Source organism: Chiloscyllium plagiosum, chromosome 6 (genome assembly GCF_004010195.1).
Source record: "Chiloscyllium plagiosum isolate BGI_BamShark_2017 chromosome 6, ASM401019v2, whole genome shotgun sequence".
Lineage (NCBI taxonomy): Eukaryota > Metazoa > Chordata > Chondrichthyes > Orectolobiformes > Hemiscylliidae > Chiloscyllium > Chiloscyllium plagiosum.
In genome coordinates, this window is record NC_057715.1 from 57,059,013 (window position 1) to 57,076,942 (window position 17,930).

General features: G+C 37.1%; 1 protein-coding gene across 8 annotated transcripts in view; it reads left to right on the top strand.

The window, feature by feature from the left end:
* The window catches only part of dlg2 (discs, large homolog 2 (Drosophila)), a 968,837-nt gene that overhangs the window by 238 nt on the left and 950,669 nt on the right, over positions 1 to 17,930 (top strand). For 6 of the 8 annotated variants that reach the window (XM_043691613.1, XM_043691618.1, XM_043691619.1 and 3 more), the window contains exon 2: positions 545 to 1,170. In XM_043691613.1, the coding sequence (XP_043547548.1) occupies positions 1,152 to 1,170 (19 nt within the window). In that variant the 5' untranslated portion in view covers positions 545 to 1,151. Of the gene's footprint in view, positions 1 to 7; positions 239 to 365; positions 448 to 544; positions 1,171 to 17,930 lie in introns of those variants that run through there. The other 2 variants (XM_043691614.1, XM_043691615.1) reach the window with 2 other exon arrangements.

The following is a 17,930-nucleotide window of genomic DNA, read 5'->3' on the forward strand; positions in this document are numbered from 1 at the left end:
TTTAACACATAAACAAGTAGTTCTACCTTCCCTCGGGAGGTGTAAATTTTACAGATTATGCTTTATTGGTATTTAAGTGTCGATTCTAATGAAAATAATGTAACTGGTAGATGTCGGCCCTTTCAGTTTGTGTCCCGTCAGAAAGCTGCCTGGAGCAGCGGAGTTGTCAGAATTGAGACATACGGAGCTGTGGCCCAGCATCTGTACAGAGATGTTCTTTTATTCACCTCTGGAGCAGGTGCGACTTTAACCCGGTTTCCTGGTCCAGAGCTGTGGATACTACCATTGCACCATAAGAACCCCCCCTTCCCTACTGCTTGATTATAGCATTTCACTTGCTGAATTTATCCTCTCTCGTTCTTCAGGGATAAACTGTGGCCCTTGTAATTTGAGTCCAACTGTCGAAGGGGAATCAAGTTAATAACGATCACTATTTTTATTTTTTCTGTAAGGCGTATTCGTATTTGGGAGCGATTCCCGATTCTCTTTTAGTCAGATTTCAAGGGTGTTTCTGTGTTTTTTGATTAATTTTTCTCTCAAACAGTGTCACGGATGGTGGCTGAGTCCGTCAGCGATGGAATTGAGACAATGATACGCGATGAATAAAACTGATGCTGGATTAATGTTAGGGACAGTCAGTGCGGGTGACTGGCCAGCTGCGCTTCCTTCTTTGGATCCCGGCTCCAACTCTGTTTAACAGCGCCTCACCACCTGGCTGGGAAATCTTACAAGCTTTCAAAAGAAATCACGAGTGAAAGGAAGAAACACCTTCTTTTGCCAGGTTGAGAGCTACAACGAATGTCTAGACTCTCTTGAAACGAATCGAGTTAGATTCCGCCAAATTCTTATGGGTGTTCTGAGTTTGAACTGGACAGTGAATTACCGTTCTATATAAACATTTGGCCATTCCATTCTCACTTTTAACAAATAGTTTCTTCGCAAAGCTTTTTATTGTGAGTTTTGTGGATGTGTGTATTTGAGATTTGTTTGTATTCTTTAGCACATATAGCCTTTGGGGCTTTCTTTACAACGCAGTTTAAATGCTAAGAGTGTTTCGCCTGCTTGATGAGTGAGAAAAGAGAACGAGCGGTGTCTGGTGTCAAGCATACCTAGAACTGGCGAAGATTGGTGATGACACTTTGAGAGAAAAAATGCCGGTGAAGAAACAAGGTGAGTTGGGTTTCCACGGTTGTCATGGCTCGTGTTTGTGTTCATTTTTAGAGAAATGTTATTACTGACAAAGTGTCAAATATATTAACTGCATTTGTTTCCAGGATTTAGAATCTTGTCACTTCAAGGCAACCTTTTTTTTTAATAAACCAAGACTAAGTCAGTATTATACTGGGTACAAATATATAGGGTAGTGTTTACTTCATTCACTAGTTGTTTCTCCAAATGATGGAGAATTTGGTTTTTGGTCAAGCTGATTTCTACCACATGCATATATTTGATTCACTCTTGGTCTCCAGAAGTTGCAAAGTGTCTGCCACTAGGTTAAGAGCATGGTTTGAGAACGGTTTTTCTCCCCCTACTGTCATTGTTCCATTGGTGTTGTTGTGGGTTTTTTTTCCTATTTGATTCAATTTAAGCCAAAAACAGAACTAAAATAGTGTTCTCTGAGACTTGGTGTTGATCATTCACAAAGGCATCTGATGCCTATGATTTATCAGGTTTGACCTGATCAGGTAGGTGTGTATTTAAGCTACTTTAACGGCCCGCAAAAGTATCTTAAAATTCAGTAACAGAAGTCCCAATTGAAAAGCCAGACTGTCTTTTTTGCTAATAAAGTTTATTCCTCTATTTTGTAAATTAAGTTTTTTTTCATCAGTTGACGAATGGACAAAATCTAAATAAACCCGAAAGAACTGTGGATATTGTAAATCAGAAACAAAAACAGAAATTGCTGGAAAAGCTCAGCAGGGCTGGCAGCATCTGTGAAAAGAAATCTGTTAACATTTTGGGTCTAGTGACCCTTCCTCAGAACTGCCAGTTCTGAGGAAGGGTTACTGGACCTGAAACATTAACTCTGATTTTTCTTCTCAGATACTACTAGACCTGCTAAGCTTTTGAAAAAAATCTAAACTTTGTATTGTGGTTAAAATGTTATTTAGTGTTGAGTATTTGATTTATCTACTGTTTGGATGTGACTTTGAACTAAGCCATAATAAAATATTTTGTTCAATGACCAATCTGGAGGGAAATTGAATAACCCATAAAAATGTAGCACGGCAAGTTAGTAACCAAAAAAAATCTAATATTAGTCAAGTGTATACATTGTAGTGATTCATTATTGACTCATTTTCAATGTAAATGTGTATTTTGATCCAAAGACACAAGTATATCTAATCACAGGATTTTCCTATTTTTATAAATCATGTTTTTTTTTAATGAGGGTTTATGTACCCAGTATTTTGTGTAAGGACTTCCAGTACTGCACTTATAGTACTTTTATTTAATAGGCTGTACAACAGAACATTATGATAAGAACACCATCAACATATTCCAATATTTTACTGCTTGAAATGATGTTTGCAATTCTGATTTAATATTGCATTGCAATCCACAATTGTAGGATTTTCTAATGCATTATCTATGTGGGTTTCAGTGGATTAGTTTGTGGTTAAATTTTGCCTAGTGAAATGGACTTGTATTATGGCAAAGATAGACCTATTACTGTAGAATAGGTCTGATTGGTAATCCCATTTTAAAGATTTCCTGTTTACTTGTTAGCAGTTTTAAGACCAGACTTAAGTCAAACCAGCTAGGAAATCACTTTGGCTCTAATGCTGATCTTATGCCAAGAGGTGTTCCTTTTTAAGGAACAGCCTTCTGTTAAAAAGGGTTTTACAGGTGACAGGTACTTTGATAATATTTAGAAAGAAGGTAAGTGGCTGGTTGGGGCATGTTGGTTCAGAGGTGCTCAGGTTGGTTCCCGATGGGAGACATTGGGTATGGGATGGGAAAGTTGTTAGGGAGAAACTGGTGATTAGGGAGGTGTCTGGTGTTCAGCAGGATGCAGGTGAAGGTCCTCAGTTTTATGGTTACTATGAAGTTTGATTCATCAACCTTCCCTGGATAACTATTAAAGTAAGTCAGTCAGAACTTTCCCAAGTCTCCAACTCTGTGATGGGGATGTTTTTGGAAGCTTCCAGGCACCAGGTTATTGTCAAACAGAAGCTAAATTCCTTCAGTGTCAGCTGTAATTTGACTTTCACATGATTCTGATGCATAAGTCTGTTTATTTTTCTTCACTGACAATCTTCTGTAAGATCTGGACAAAGTGCACAAAATATTAGTAATTATACATCAATACAACTTTATTGTAGTTTGTATAGATTTATTATAAATGATCACAATTTATAGGGAAAAAAAGTTGCTGGTTGCTTGGCAACTGGACTCTGGTTACACAAGTAAATTCTGTTAATTTGAAAACCTTGCACTGCAGTTTACAGAGAATCGGTCCCCACATGTGAATATATGAACACAGTAGTTTCAAGTCCTGATGCTGTGTGATTTGTAGGGGAAATTGCCAGCAGTGGTTCCAATGGATTTGTTGCTCTTGATATTCTAGGTTACAGAGGTGCTGATTTGGAAGGTGCTGTCAGGAGCGTTAGTAAGTTGCTGCAGTGCATCTAGCAAATAAAGTACACAAGTATTGTGGAGGGAATGAATGCTAAATGTGATGGATTGGGTGCAATCAAGTGGGCTGCTTTGTCCTGGATTGTGTCAAGCTTCCTGAGTTTCGTTGGAGCTGCATTCATGCAGGCAAGTGGGGAGTATTCCATCATACTAAGACTTGTAGCATATAGATGATTGGTCAGACTTTAGGGGATTAAGAGATTATTTATTCCCCTTCATGCCCTCATTTGTTTCTATAGCCACAGCATTTATTTGAGTATTCCATTTCACTTTATTGTCAATGGTAACCCCACTGGGGACAAACTTCTTTTCCACAGGATTCAAGTTCTGTGCCACCAGAGGCCAATTCTAAAGGGTTTGATATTTAACAAGCTCCTTGTCTGGATAATATGTTTCAATGTCATGCTTCATAACAATTTACACACTGGAGTTGTCAAATTTGGTATATTTGATGCAATTATTCCCATTGGCTGACTCTAGGAAGGGACAATATATCTTAGTGGGGCATCAACTTCTGAAGTAAATGACTTGGGGATAGAATGGCAGGATAATGTTTCTTTAATGCTAATCTGTAGAATGACTGCTCGCTTAGTGCACATTCTGGAGCCAACTATAGAGCAGGTTATGGTAGATCTGGCATTGCACAACAAGATCAAATTATTAATTACTTAATGCAAGCATGCTTAAAATAGCTACTAATATATAATGATGAAATTTTACATTGTGCGAGTGAGAGAGGTTTGATCCAAAGCTCTACTTTAAACTGAAACTGGGGCAATTAAATATCCCTTTAAATGTCTGTTATTTAACTACCGCACTTCAGCCAGTTCTCCTTTTGAGGAGGAGTACTGGCTAAAGTGAGATAGTTAAGTGGCAGATATCCAAGGGGATATTTCTTAATACACAATAGGTGCATTCCAATTGAAGGAAATCCAAAATGAGGATCTATCATCTGGACCTAACTAAGATGGTTTAAAGTATCAAACTTGAGGAAAAAGCACATAATTACACGCAGCTTACTGGCAGGTCAAGTTTTTTGAATGTTCTCATCCAAGAACAATTAAAAGATATACTAGGTTTTCCCTCCTTGTACAAGAAATATGCAAACAATTTTTGTAGCTGGTTTAGAAAGTTAACAAGTGAGTCTGGGGAGTGATTAATGGAAGAGTAAGGAGATGGCTGGTGAATTTAACAAGTATTTTACATCAGTCTGCTCTATCGATGATACATCTAACGTCTTAGAAATAGTTATAATCAGGAAATGGAATGAGGCTGCCAAGGGGTTAAGTGAATGGACATTGATCCGTCAAATGGAATATAATGTGAGAAAATGAGATTATTTTTATACACTGTTCAGATGGACAATTATCAAATGGTGGGAGATTACAAAATTGAGATGCAGAGAAATCTCCTGTCCTGAAAAGGTTAATATCGTAGGTTCTATAAATTTGCAAAATATAATAGTATGTTGTTTATTACAGAGGGAATTGAATACAAAAATGAGGTTATGCTTGAGTTATATTGATGAGATCACATCTGGAAGACTGTGTACTGTATAGCATTGGCCTCCTTCATTTAAAGAGGAATCTAAATGGGTTATCTGAAACAGATGAATTGTGTTTCTGTGGAAAGGTTGGACATGAAAGCTTGTATCACCTGGTGCTTAGAGTAAGAGGTGAACTGAGTGAAACGTGTAGGATCTTGAGGTGTCTTGACAGTGTGCATGTGAAAGAGATGTTTGCTGTTAGGGAAAAAAGGGCTGCTGTTTTAAAAATGAGTTGTCCAATTAAAATAGATTAAAGTAATCTTTTGACCTCTGTTCTTAGAAATATAGTAGATGCAGAGTCTGTTTTTAAGGTACAGGTAGATTTTTCCCAGTTTTTCAATCCCTCCACATCTTAGTTTATTACTAGCTACACTAGCCTAGGTCCTTTGCTCCACCATTTCGTGAGCATGAAAGGTTATCAGGGTCAGCAGTAATGTGTACTAATGAAATCAGTCGTAGATCAGAACATATCTTACTGAATGCAGACGCCATGCTCCTAATTCGTATGTATGTTGTGGTTCGTGCTTAATCCTGCTTCATGTTGACTTCTCAGCTGATTTACTTGAGATTGGAGGAAAAGAACAATGCAAAGAAGGAAGTGAGATGTAGTTATCGTAGTCTTGCATTTCGTTGGATTAATTGAAATAGAATGATACAATCTAACCTCTCATTCCCTGTATGTTTTTTGTCTGACTCTATGCATGAGTAATAAACTAAAAGTTCTGAAATGTAGACTAAATTTGACAATCGATTTATGGCTATTTTATACTTGAAATGTTATTGTATGTAACATACACTACTATGTGCTCGAAGACACTATGATAGTGTTTTATCCTATTTACTACCAACAATTGGGCAGATGGCAAAGTTTAAATCAGATGCAGTAATACTTCAGCTCAGTGCAGACTATCATTTTTAAATGTTGAGTTTTGACTGTATAAAACTTTATAATTTGATATGTTATTTTGTCCAAGTTAATACAAACTGAATATACCTGCCCCTTCCTCTAAGCAGAAGAAAACAAAGCTATAAATGTGTGCTTAAAGTCTGTGTCTGAAAAGATCAGTTGTCACCTAATGCAGGTGGCAACTAGACAACACTCAGCCTATAATTTTAAAAATGGTCTGTGCATCACAGCAGCTTTTAGAATAGGGAATGTATCAAGAGACTTGCAGGTGATGAGATGAGCGAATGAACTATTTATCCAAAGGCCTTTCTGGAAGGAGGCTTTTAAAGATGACTGGTGGTTGGGAGAGAATTCTTGTGGTCAGGCTGAAGTCTCCAGCATTATAATTAACACATGAAAGAACATAGGGATATGGCAGGTCATTATCATTGACAAAATGATGGAGCAAAGGACCTAGGCTAGTGTAGCTAGTGATAAACTAAGATGTGGTGGGGTTGAAAAACTGGGAAAGTAAGCTTATATCTTCTAATTGTAGGTCATTTGAGGGATGATTGTCAAGTGAGAGCAGAGTTTCGGACATTTTGAAATTTACAGAAGGGGGTAGGTCAACATTGGGGTTGTTGGACAATTTTGTATATAGTGATCAAAAGTACGGTATGAGTTTCAGAAGAGTGGAGGGGAGCAGTGTTTTTGGGATGGAAGTTGGTCTCTCTGTCACATTACGGGATTATTGCCGCCTTTTGCAATTAGCCAAAGGGTTAGAGTTTATGGTGGAATCAAAAACAATAGTTTGATCCTAAAGTTCAGTTGGAAGAGAATATCAAGAGAGCGATGATGCTGGTATTGTATGTTCATGGAAATTAGGGCAAATTCAACTGAGTATCATCAGAATAGATGTCAAAGCTGATTCTCTGGCACAAAGACTGAGCACATAGTTTCTTCAAGGAAGCAGAAGACAAGTCATTGGATGGATAAAGAAATGTTGGTTTCACTAGACTGGAATGCAGAAATGATATGGTGGACAGTGCAGTGTAAAACGATTTTTAATGTTGCAGAGATATTAAACAATAATGCACAATATTTACAGTTACAGAATACACTCTCTGGTTTTGCCCAGAACAATCTTGGTGCTATGACAGGAAAGAAGGTTCAGTTTGAAGGTGTTGGGCACAAAAGTAGAAGACGGGCGATAATGACCTGTTCAGAGTCCTCTGATGTAAAGGAGTTTTCAGAGAACCTGTTCATCCTGTCAAAACTACGGATTCAAATGTTAGCTTTTTTTAGGAGGCTGAGATTTTTGGAAGGTGATGAACAAGTTGAATAAAAATTGAACAATTTTGTAATGATTTGAAATTGGAAATGAAAATGTAAAGGCATGTGGGAAGGTTGGCGGAGAGTAACTGTAGAATTATGTGGAACCTTTGGGGAAACTTATGAAATTGAGAGTGTTGGGGTAGAAGCTGGTGCCTGGGCTTTCTGCATGGATGATTTTGATTTTCAAGGCATATGAGTTCCTTTTGGATTGGTTGGGGGATTAGGACAGGGGGATGTTAGTCATCGAGAAAAGGAGCAGTTCTGCACAATGATAATTGTGAATGAGAAGAGTGATCCACTGTCAATGGTTTATCATTTACATTATGACTGATTCCATAGTTGTCACAAGCTTCTGATTTTGTGTGCTTTCATTGTCAAATAGTGGTTTATGTGAATCAAATGCTTTACATCAAATTTATATCAAATGGCTTCTGTAAGTTCATAGAAATACCATCTATGAACACTCAGCTGCTCCACATGAGCTAAATATCTACAATATAAATACTATGTTGGAGATATTCAATAGGTCTAACAATGTCTGTGGCAAGTGAATCAACATTCATGTTTCAGGTTGATTTGTTTCATCAGAGCTGAGCAAAAGAGAAAAGTGGGCAAGTAAAGGGGAGAGGGTGAGAGGAGAAAATACTCAGGTAAGCCTTTAGGGTGGCAGACAGGTGAGGAAATAATGAAGGCCGTGTTCGTAGGACAAGAAACCAAAAAAATTGTCTAAACAAAGTGCATAAAAGGAGACAAATAGCTGCTGTCTGATAGCAAAATTACACAAACTATTTAAAGCCAAAGCCTGTAAAGGGTGTAGAAGTTACACTCTGAAAGAGTTTAACTCTACATTGAACCAAGAAAGCTGTTTGTTATCTACTTTTTTTATAATTTCTCAGGTTTAGCTATGCTTAGTAGCTTGACTGGCCTTTTACAAATTCATTGAGATTCTTTCTGCTTCATTCACATTTTTCAAGCACTCTATCCCTAACAGTAGATTCTTGAATCTTTCTTGCAACAAATATTAGACTGAATGACCAATTTGGTTGAGTTTTTCACTCTTTCTTTTGCCCAGTGGAGTGACATTGACAATTCCTGCAATCAAGAGAATCATTCATGAATTATGAAAGATCATTATTGCCTTTGATCATCATTGCCTCATCTATTTTTAATACTCTAGGATGGAAGCCATTTAGTCCTGGAGATTTGTCTTTCTAATGCAAGTATTAATCACTCCTCTTGATTTTATTATAGTTTTCCTCTTATTTGTACTTGATCTCCACAGAGCATAAATATTAAGTAAAGTATTTAGTAAGTATGGCATCTCTTGATACTTTCTGCCCTCTAGTATTACAGTTTATCACTTGTGTCTACCTTTTAAAAGAGGCTTTCTGCTGTGAGCCAAAATATCAAGAACAGCCAGTAGACAATAGTCTTTTAAAAGATAATAGCTGCACATACGTTGACTTTTACAAATTTGAGACATTTACTAAACTTTGGCAAAAATAATTTTTGGTCGAAGCCCAAATCCTTCAGCAGTTAATATCTTGAATAGTTCAGAAATGACATTCATAAAAGATAATGGATCCAAAATTGGAAATGAATAATATAGATATTGGTTACACTATGATAGCTTAGCAAGAAACTAATCAAAATTTCCTGAATAATGTCCATAGACATGCAATTGGTGAATAAGAATTTCTGAAGTAAAAGATTGAGGAAAGTGTGGTATGCATCTGTTGAACCAGGATGCATCATTACTCCTCATAATGTCTTTGCCTGCATGATGAGTAATGTGCAAGTTTTAAGATTATGCTCATTTCAAATGAATGTAAAATTACATCCAACATTTTGTGAAAAGCAAGTAATAGTCATAAGTCTGAATGCTTTATTGTTATTTTTATGCAATTTACAAATTCTCTGTTGTCTTCTGTTTTGTTTCTATTTTAAGCTACCAGTGCAAGATGCATTACACAGTTATATTTCCTTAATGTCTGTTGTGCATGTCAGATTAATTTTGATAATTTCAGACTTTAGTTTTCATATTTGAAGGGGAAAAAGGTGTTAATTTCATCATTCTTTTAATGTTTCTGCTGATTGCTACTTAGGCTGATTTTATGTTCCAGTGTAAATGAGATTGGCATTGGGGTCAAAATTTCAGCTTAACCTGATCATTCTGTCATTGATCCAGACCTGTTGTGCCAACAATAATGGCGAATGTTTATATTGATGTGTAATGGTTTGGTTTTAGGTGTTTCAGTTACACTGTTTTAAATGTTGCTTGATATCAAAGTCTTAGTAACTGAGCTGGTTTATAGTTTCATTCAGTATGCAATATATTTATTCATTTCTTCCTTTTGTACTCTCTCCAGACTTTCTGGCTGTTATATTTTATATCCGTGTCATAGATGAGTATTTTAGTTTTGATGTCTTGATAAGGTTTTGGCACTGTGCCTTGGATAAGAAAATGAGCAGCTGTTGTTTTGAATTTAGCTTCAGGAATGATACTCTGTTTTCTTAAGATCTCTCGTTTTCATAAATGGCAAGGACTTCACATCAGACCTCCAATCTTAAGTAAATTTGCAATGAACACTTGCGTCAAGAATTTTTTTTATCTGGATGTAAATTTGCTTGCTGAGCTGGAAGGTTCATTTTTCAGACGTTTTGTCACCATACTAAGTAACATTAGCGAGCCTCTGGTGAAGCACTGGTATTATGACCCGCTTTCTATTTGTGTTTTTAGGTTTCCTTGGGTTTCCTGTGGTGATGTCATTTCTTGTTCTTTTTCTCAGAGGGTGGTAAATTGGGGTTCAAGTCGATGTGTTAGTTGATAGAGTTCTGGCTGGAATTCCACGCTTATAGGAATTCTCACACTTGTCTCTGTTTGGCTTATCCTAGGATGGATGTGTTGTCCCAGTCAAAGGGGTATCCTTCCTCATCTGTACGTAAGGATGCTAGAGTCAGTGGGTCATGTCTTTTTGTGGCTAGTTGATGTTTGTGTATCCTGGTGGCTAGTTTTCTGCCTGTTTGTTCAATGTAGTATTTGTTACAGTTCTTGCAAATGATTTGTGGGCTACCATGATGCCAAAAGGTCTGAGTAGTCTGGCAGTGACTTCTGAGATGTCTTTGGTGTAGGGGAGAGTGGCTAATGTTTCTGGATGCGTCTTGTCTGCTTGTTTGGGTTTGAGAAATCGGCGGACTGTGTTTGTTGGGTACTTGTTCTTTTTGAATACACTTGGCATCATGGTAGCCCACAAACCCACCAACACACTAAAACAGCAGCTAAGGAACTTAAAAGACCCTATACAGACAACAAACAAAATGAACATTTACAAAATACCTTGCAACAACTGTAACAAACACTACATTGGACAAACAGGCAGAAAACTAGCCATCAGAATACATGAATATCAATGATCCACAAAAAGGCATGACCCACTCTCACGAGTGTCTTTACATACAGATGAGGAAGGACACCACTTCGACTGGGACAATGCGTCCATCCTAGGACAAGCCAAACTGAGACATGCACAAGAATTCCTTAAGCGTGGCATTTTAAGCAGAGCTCTATCAATAAACACGTTGACTTTGACCCCATTTACCACCCTCTGAGAGAAAAGAAAACAGGGAATGGCATCACCAGAGGGAATGACATCACCAACCCAAGGAAATCTATGCACATAAATAGGAAGCATGGCTTCACCCGAGGCTGCCTGATGTTACCTAGTTTGGTGGCGAAACATCTGAAAATGAACTTTCCAGCTCAGCGAGCAAACGTACATCCAGAATCTCAATGTGAGCTACAAATCTTCAAATTCTTTTTTGTTTCTGTAACCGTTCAGTTTCTGTCAAGTTTTCTGGTTAAAGGATATTTTTATACAGTACACTTTTATTCCTTGTTGTAGGAGCTAATAGATGTAGACTTATACTATCTCATGGAATTACATAGAAATTAAGTAAATTTATAGAGTGGACTATTCAAATTAGCCGATTCAAGTTATTTATCTTGCCAATGAATAGCAGTTCAAATTCAGTGTCTGCCCTATTATTTTTCTGCCTCTTCTTCCTCCTTCACTGGCTACTTCTCTATCAGTGGCTGGCGATATCTCTTACCTTATCTTTCTCGGGGTCTGATTATTCCTCATTCCCTGGGAAGTGGGTGTGATGTTGCGTCGGAAAAAAACACTTTTTTTCTTCCCTTCCTGGAGAAGTCTGAACTTGCTAAGCTTCATTTAGTTCAAATAAAATCACAGTTCTACTCTACCACAGGAAGCTGTTTGAGCGATGAATAACTTTTCCAAAATTCATTCCTACGAATGGTCTACAAAACCTTTTCTTGCTATAATTCCAACTTTTAAATGTCCCTTTCTGTGTTCCTCATTGTACAATTCACAAAGTTCCAACATCTAGTCTGGGTCAGCTAAAGCAACTTGGGTCTTTTTGTTCCTCTAAAGGTGTTTGATAATGTTAATTTGCTTTTGAATTCTTGGAATTCTTTTTTCTTTTTAATGAGCAAGCAGTAGAAATCAAAGGAATGAAGGCCAAAGTTAAGCAAAAGAAAAATTCTGGTGATGGAAATACTAAATTACTGAGCAGATCAGGCACCATTTTGGAGAGAAACCGTTATTCTATGGCCATTCTTCAGCACTGGACAAAAGTTAATTGCAGCACATCTTATAAAAAGTAATTTTTAAAGTTGCTACAGTCTTAGCAACATAGGGTTCCTTTCTCATTAGAGCGATGACTGACAGTACACCACTCCTCAGGTGAGGAAAGCGGTCAAAAAGGAGGGTAGATATTGGTGCTGGAATTGATCCCAAATAGTGTCCCTCTACATTACATTACAAACTAGCTGTCCAGCTAACTGACCAACCTACAAAATTACAACAACAGGGTGGAAGAGGGGAGAGAACAAGAAGAAAATTTGTGATCCTGTTTTTAAAAAACAAAATTGAAGGTTTCAATGGCAAAGGGAGTTGAGGATCATCTGCTTTGCCTTGCACTATTATCTGTTTTATTTGCTCTCTGTTCTCATGTACTCTGTCTCAGACCTACAGCTTAGAACCTGTTGGACATTGTCCAAAGCATTTTTTTTTGTTGCTGTGGTTATTTTTTCCAGAAAATTGACTCAGTTTCATTACAAGCTAATAACTTCTGAAATGAATCTCAGAATAAATTTGCATGACACTAAATAGAAATTGGAAAGCTTCTAAAGGGCTGTAATGATAGTGAGTCTAGATGGGAACTTTCTAGATCTGGACCAGGCCACAATATATGATCATTTTAAAATAAAAGACAAATTTCTCAATGGTCATATAATATCTGTGGGGAGAAAAACTTGATGATCTGGTCTATGATCTTCTGTTGGAACTGGAAGTAATTAGGGATAAAGCAAATTTATAAGCAAGTTGCAGAGGTGATGAGGGGCAGAAGAGAACAAAAAGGAGAGGGCACATTTATGACATACATGTCATAAATTTTTCAGTAAAGATCACTATAAATACAAATGAAATATGTGGTCTGGAACTTGGAACAGTTTTTTATTTTTACTGAGGTCATGACATAATGTACAAAAATTGATATTTCTGATCTGAAGAACCTCAACCTCCATCTCAACTCCTCTGTATCGGTTTTCTACGAGCAACCGCTGGGGTTTTCATTATGGAGGAAGCAGTAATGACAAAGAGCTACACAGCCAAATCCGTAACAAATGAAATAAGCTCCTCTAACGATTTCAGACAATCTTGGTTTCGGTGGATTGCAGCAACCACTCCTGAGAGGTTATGATTTGCACCTGAAATCACTTTATGATATGAAAGTGGTACTAGCACAACTGCTAAGTGCTGCACATGCTGATCAATATGTTCTTGTAAATCTGAAATGTAAATATTAAATGCTGCGAAGACTCTAGTAGCATCTGCTGAGAGGGAAGCCCAGTTAATATTTGTAGTTGACCTTTCTTGAGTTTACATTGATCTTCCCTGTCAAGAATGCATTCAGCATTTTTCAATTATTTTGTTTACCATGGTACTGACTTTTGTCATTTTTTTGTCTTTTATTTCTAACTCTTGACTTTTGCATCTGTCTTACCATCTATAATGCATAACAATGAAATGAACTTCATATTGCATCAGTAGCAATGCAGATAATTTGTTTCAAGCACATGGTCTTGCATTTCAATTTTGAATTGGGGCAAAATGGGGAATGTGGAATTGCTTAAATGAATAGTAAATTGCTACATAGCTATGATATTTTTAAAAGTCTGTTCAACTCAATTTTAGGAAATAGAAGGAAAAACTGCAATCCTGTAAATCCGGACTAAAACAAAAATTGAAGCTGGCGCAGGAAAGCAGAATCCACTTGCCTGAAATGTTTAGCGAACCAATATCAAAAGTGCAAACTCCTCTGCCTGTACCTTTTCCAATGAAATATCTCTGATCTAAAAGCAATACTTTCTTCTGTTAATAGCACTCCCTGCCATAAGGAAATATGCACTAAAGTGTATTTGATGTTTTCCAAGCCAGTGATTGGGCAAATAAACGAGTTCTATTGCTGTTCGTGTTTTAAATTTGGTTGAAACAATAGAGAAGGTCAAAAATGGGAGAGATCAATGTAGAAGGACACATGATTGAAATGGGTGCAAAACAATGTCTTTCTCTAGTCGTGCTATACCTATGGGTCACAACATTGCTTCATCTGGTTCCTAATATGGCCAGTAGTATGCTTTCTAAATATTAGTCATGAAATAAAAATATCTTCCAATCAGATTTTACAATTATTGATTAATTAAATAAAATTGCATGACATGTTATTTGTAATATCAAGATGTTTTACACTTTAAACCGAAAACAAGACACAAACACCAAGTGGAGAATGAAAAACTGATTTCTGTTTGCAGTGATTCACTGGGGGTCAGAGATGGGAAATAGAGAATGGGAAATATCTTTGGTCATTACTTCTGGTTTTTGAAGACAAAGAGAAATTTTGAAATATTTAGCCATCATTATGGTCTGGAATGTATTGCCACCAGTTATCTCTGGAACCTTGGCTTGTGGAGGTAAGACTGTATTGTGAGATCTTCCAACCTGTTTCAGAAGACAGTCTGGTTTCACACTGATTTCATCACAAAGGTGCTTCAGAAGTAGAAGAGATGAGATGAACACAAGCTATTCTTTAGCAGCTTCCGTCTCCTAGCATTCCAAAATCACTTTTAAGCCTGAAAACCTGATTACAGAACAGCTGTAAAACCTAGTGGTGCAAAAAAAAAGTGTACAACCAAGCAAAACTAACAGTTATCTGAAACATGTAGTTTCTGGGAATGCCTTTTTAAAAACACTTCCGATGTTTCTTTTCATTGAATTCTTCTAAAAATCCAGGTATCTCTACAGTTCTTCATGTTCAAATCTGTAAACATTAAATAAAAGCCATCATAATATCCCTCACCTTTTGGAGCGGGCGAAAGAAAAAATGCTACTTTCAAACCTATTTCAATAAAGTGTAAGCAAAGTTTTAAAAAAATGTCAGCTTGTCAAAATTTAAGCTCACTTGCTTTTTCACTCAATCTGTAAAGTTATCGCTATCATTTTTTGGTCCAAAGATCATTCAAAATTATTTTCTTGATGAAGTACAGTTAATCAGGGAGAGCTTGTCAATTGGATACAAAGTTAGCTTGACGGTAGGAAATGGTTACTTTTCGGACTGGGGACCAGCAGTGTTCTGCAGGGATTGTGTTGGGTCCACTGTTGTTTGTCATTTATATAAACAATCTGGATGAAGATTTAGGAGGCATAATTGTAAGTTTGTGGATAGCACCAAAATTGGTGGTATAGTCAACAGTGAAGGAGGTTATCTAAGATTATAAAGGAATTCTTAATCAATTAGGCCAATGCGCTGAGGAGTGGCAGATGGTGTTTAATTTGGATAAATGGGAGGTATTGCATTTTGGTAAAGTGAACACTGGTGGGACTTGTACTGTTTAAGGTCGAGACCTGGGGATTATTGTTGAACAGAGAGACGTACGGGTTGAGGTACATAGTTCTTTGACAGTTGCGTCACATGTAGACAAGGTGGTTAAGAAGACATTTAGCGTGTTAGCCTTCATTACTGAGACAATTGTGTACAGGAGTTGGGATGTCATGTTGAGGTTGTACAATTCTGGTTGCCCTGCTAGAAGGATATTATTGGAGAGGGTTCAAAAACGATTTACCAGGATGTTACTGGGATTGGAAGGTTTGAGTCAGAGGGAGAGGCTGGATAGGTTGGGACTTTTCTCAGTGGCACATAGGAGGTTGTGAGGTGACCTTTTATAGAGGTTTATAAAATCATGAGGGTCATAGATAAGGTAAATAGCAAAGGTCTTCCCCCGAGGATGAGGGAATTCAAAACTAGTGGGCATACGCTTAAGGTGAGAGGCACCATTTTTCTACAAGGTTGGTTTGTATGTAGATGCAGGTATAGTGACAACATTTAAAAAAAAAACATTTGGACAGTCATGTGAATAGGAAAGATTTAAAGGGATATGGACCAAATGCAGGTAAGTTGGACTAAGTTTGAGAAACTTGGTTAGCATGGATAGATTGGACTGAAGGGACTGTTTCTGTGCTCTATGACTCTATATATTGCGTGAAACATTTTTAAGGGAGAAGCAAACTACTAAGTTGGTCTCGTTTTTAAAAAAAATAGTATTACACAAAGGCAAAGAGGTTATGCATACCAGTATTTCCCTGTAGCTATGTGGATGAGAAAGGAGGAATCCCAGGGATTCCTTTTTTCCACCATAGAGTATATAACTTGATAGATTGGATTGGGCATTTGGCTTCTTGAGTCTACCTCTCATAAGATCATGGCTCCTTCATACCAGACCTCTTGAAGCTCCAAAATCTATCTTCATTTTGAAATATTTTCAATGATCTAGCCTTTATAATCTTTGGGTGAAAGAATTCCAAAGTCAGTACTCTCCAAAAAAAATTCCCTCGCATCTTTGTTTTTTATTCTACAAATCTGCCCAGTAGTTGAGATTACAAGTGAAGACATCATCTCAACATTTACCCTGTCAAGCTCCCTCAGAATCTAGTATATTTCAACAATTAGATCACTCTTCATTTTTCTAAATTCTAATAAATTAAGGCCTAATCTTTTTAGCTGTTCTTGATATGTCAATTTCTTCAGACCAGGAGTCAGCCCAGTGAATCTCTCTTAAACTGCCACTAATGCAGTGGAGTTGCAGTCTAGATTAATTTCGCATATCTCGTCGGCAAGGACAAATTTGACTGAAGGGTCTGTTTCCATGCTGTACATCTGACTGTATGACGGTAATACCAGTACCTTTTATAAATATGAGGACCAAAACCACACAGCACTACATGTGCAGCTTGCAAACACACTGCACAATTGCACAAGACTTCCCTCTTTTTAAGCTCCAGCACCTGATAATAAATACCAACATTTCATTTGCTTTCATAATTACTTGCTACACTTGATATGAAATAAAACATTAGCATGCAAGAGTTGTGTTGCACATTTGGAGTTCCTCTCTATTTAAATACTAATCATATTTTTGATTCTTCCCATCAAATTATTTGATCTTTCAATTTCCTACATTCAACACCGTCTGGCAAGTATTTTGCCAAATCACTCGATCTGTCTATATCCTCTTGTAGATTCCTTAAGTCCTTATCCCAATATGGCCTTCCACCTTTTTTATAAATTTGAAAAAAAAGTTATACTCTGCTCCTCTCCTAAGCCATTAGTACAGATAGATTATATTCTAGACTGGTTATGTCTGTCCAACCTGTATAAAACCTGTTAATCCCAACTTTGCATTTTGTGATAGCCAATCTTCAATCTATGCTAATACCTTGCCCACAATACTGAGATTTCATGTGCAATTACTTTTTGAAGTTGCACCTTATTGAATGCTTTCTGGAAATTCAACAACACTAAATATGTCAGTTCCCTTTTTTACCAAGTCTGCTTGTTATATCCTCCAAAGAACGCTGATAAATTTGTCAAACAAATTTCACAAACTGTAGAGATTTTGGTTATATTAAGCTTTTTCAACATGCCCTGCTAGTTTCATCATAATGAACTCTAGCATTTTTACAACACGTTACACTGGTTTATTGATTCCTGCTTACTCTTTCCTTGAACAAGGGGTGTCACATCAAAAGTTTTCTGATTCTTTGGAACCTCTTGAATGCAGTGAGTTCTGGAATACTTCTGGAATGAATCTGAGCCCGTTTCTCCTGTGTCAACCTTTGAGCAATGCATTTATCTCTCTAGTCGTCTTTACCTTACACAAATTTGCACACGCAGTTGGTAGTTACCTGGAGGCCATACCTTCCGTCCCTTCATTCGAGCTATTTATATAAATAAGCATTGAGGTCCCAAAACTGATTTTTGTGAACTGTCATTCAATTTGGTAAACTCGCAGGAGGTCTGGGTACAGGCAACAAATTATTTGAGCTGCCACATCCAATCAGCCTGGTCAGTCTAAGATTAAAACTTAGCATAAATTCACAGTTGTTT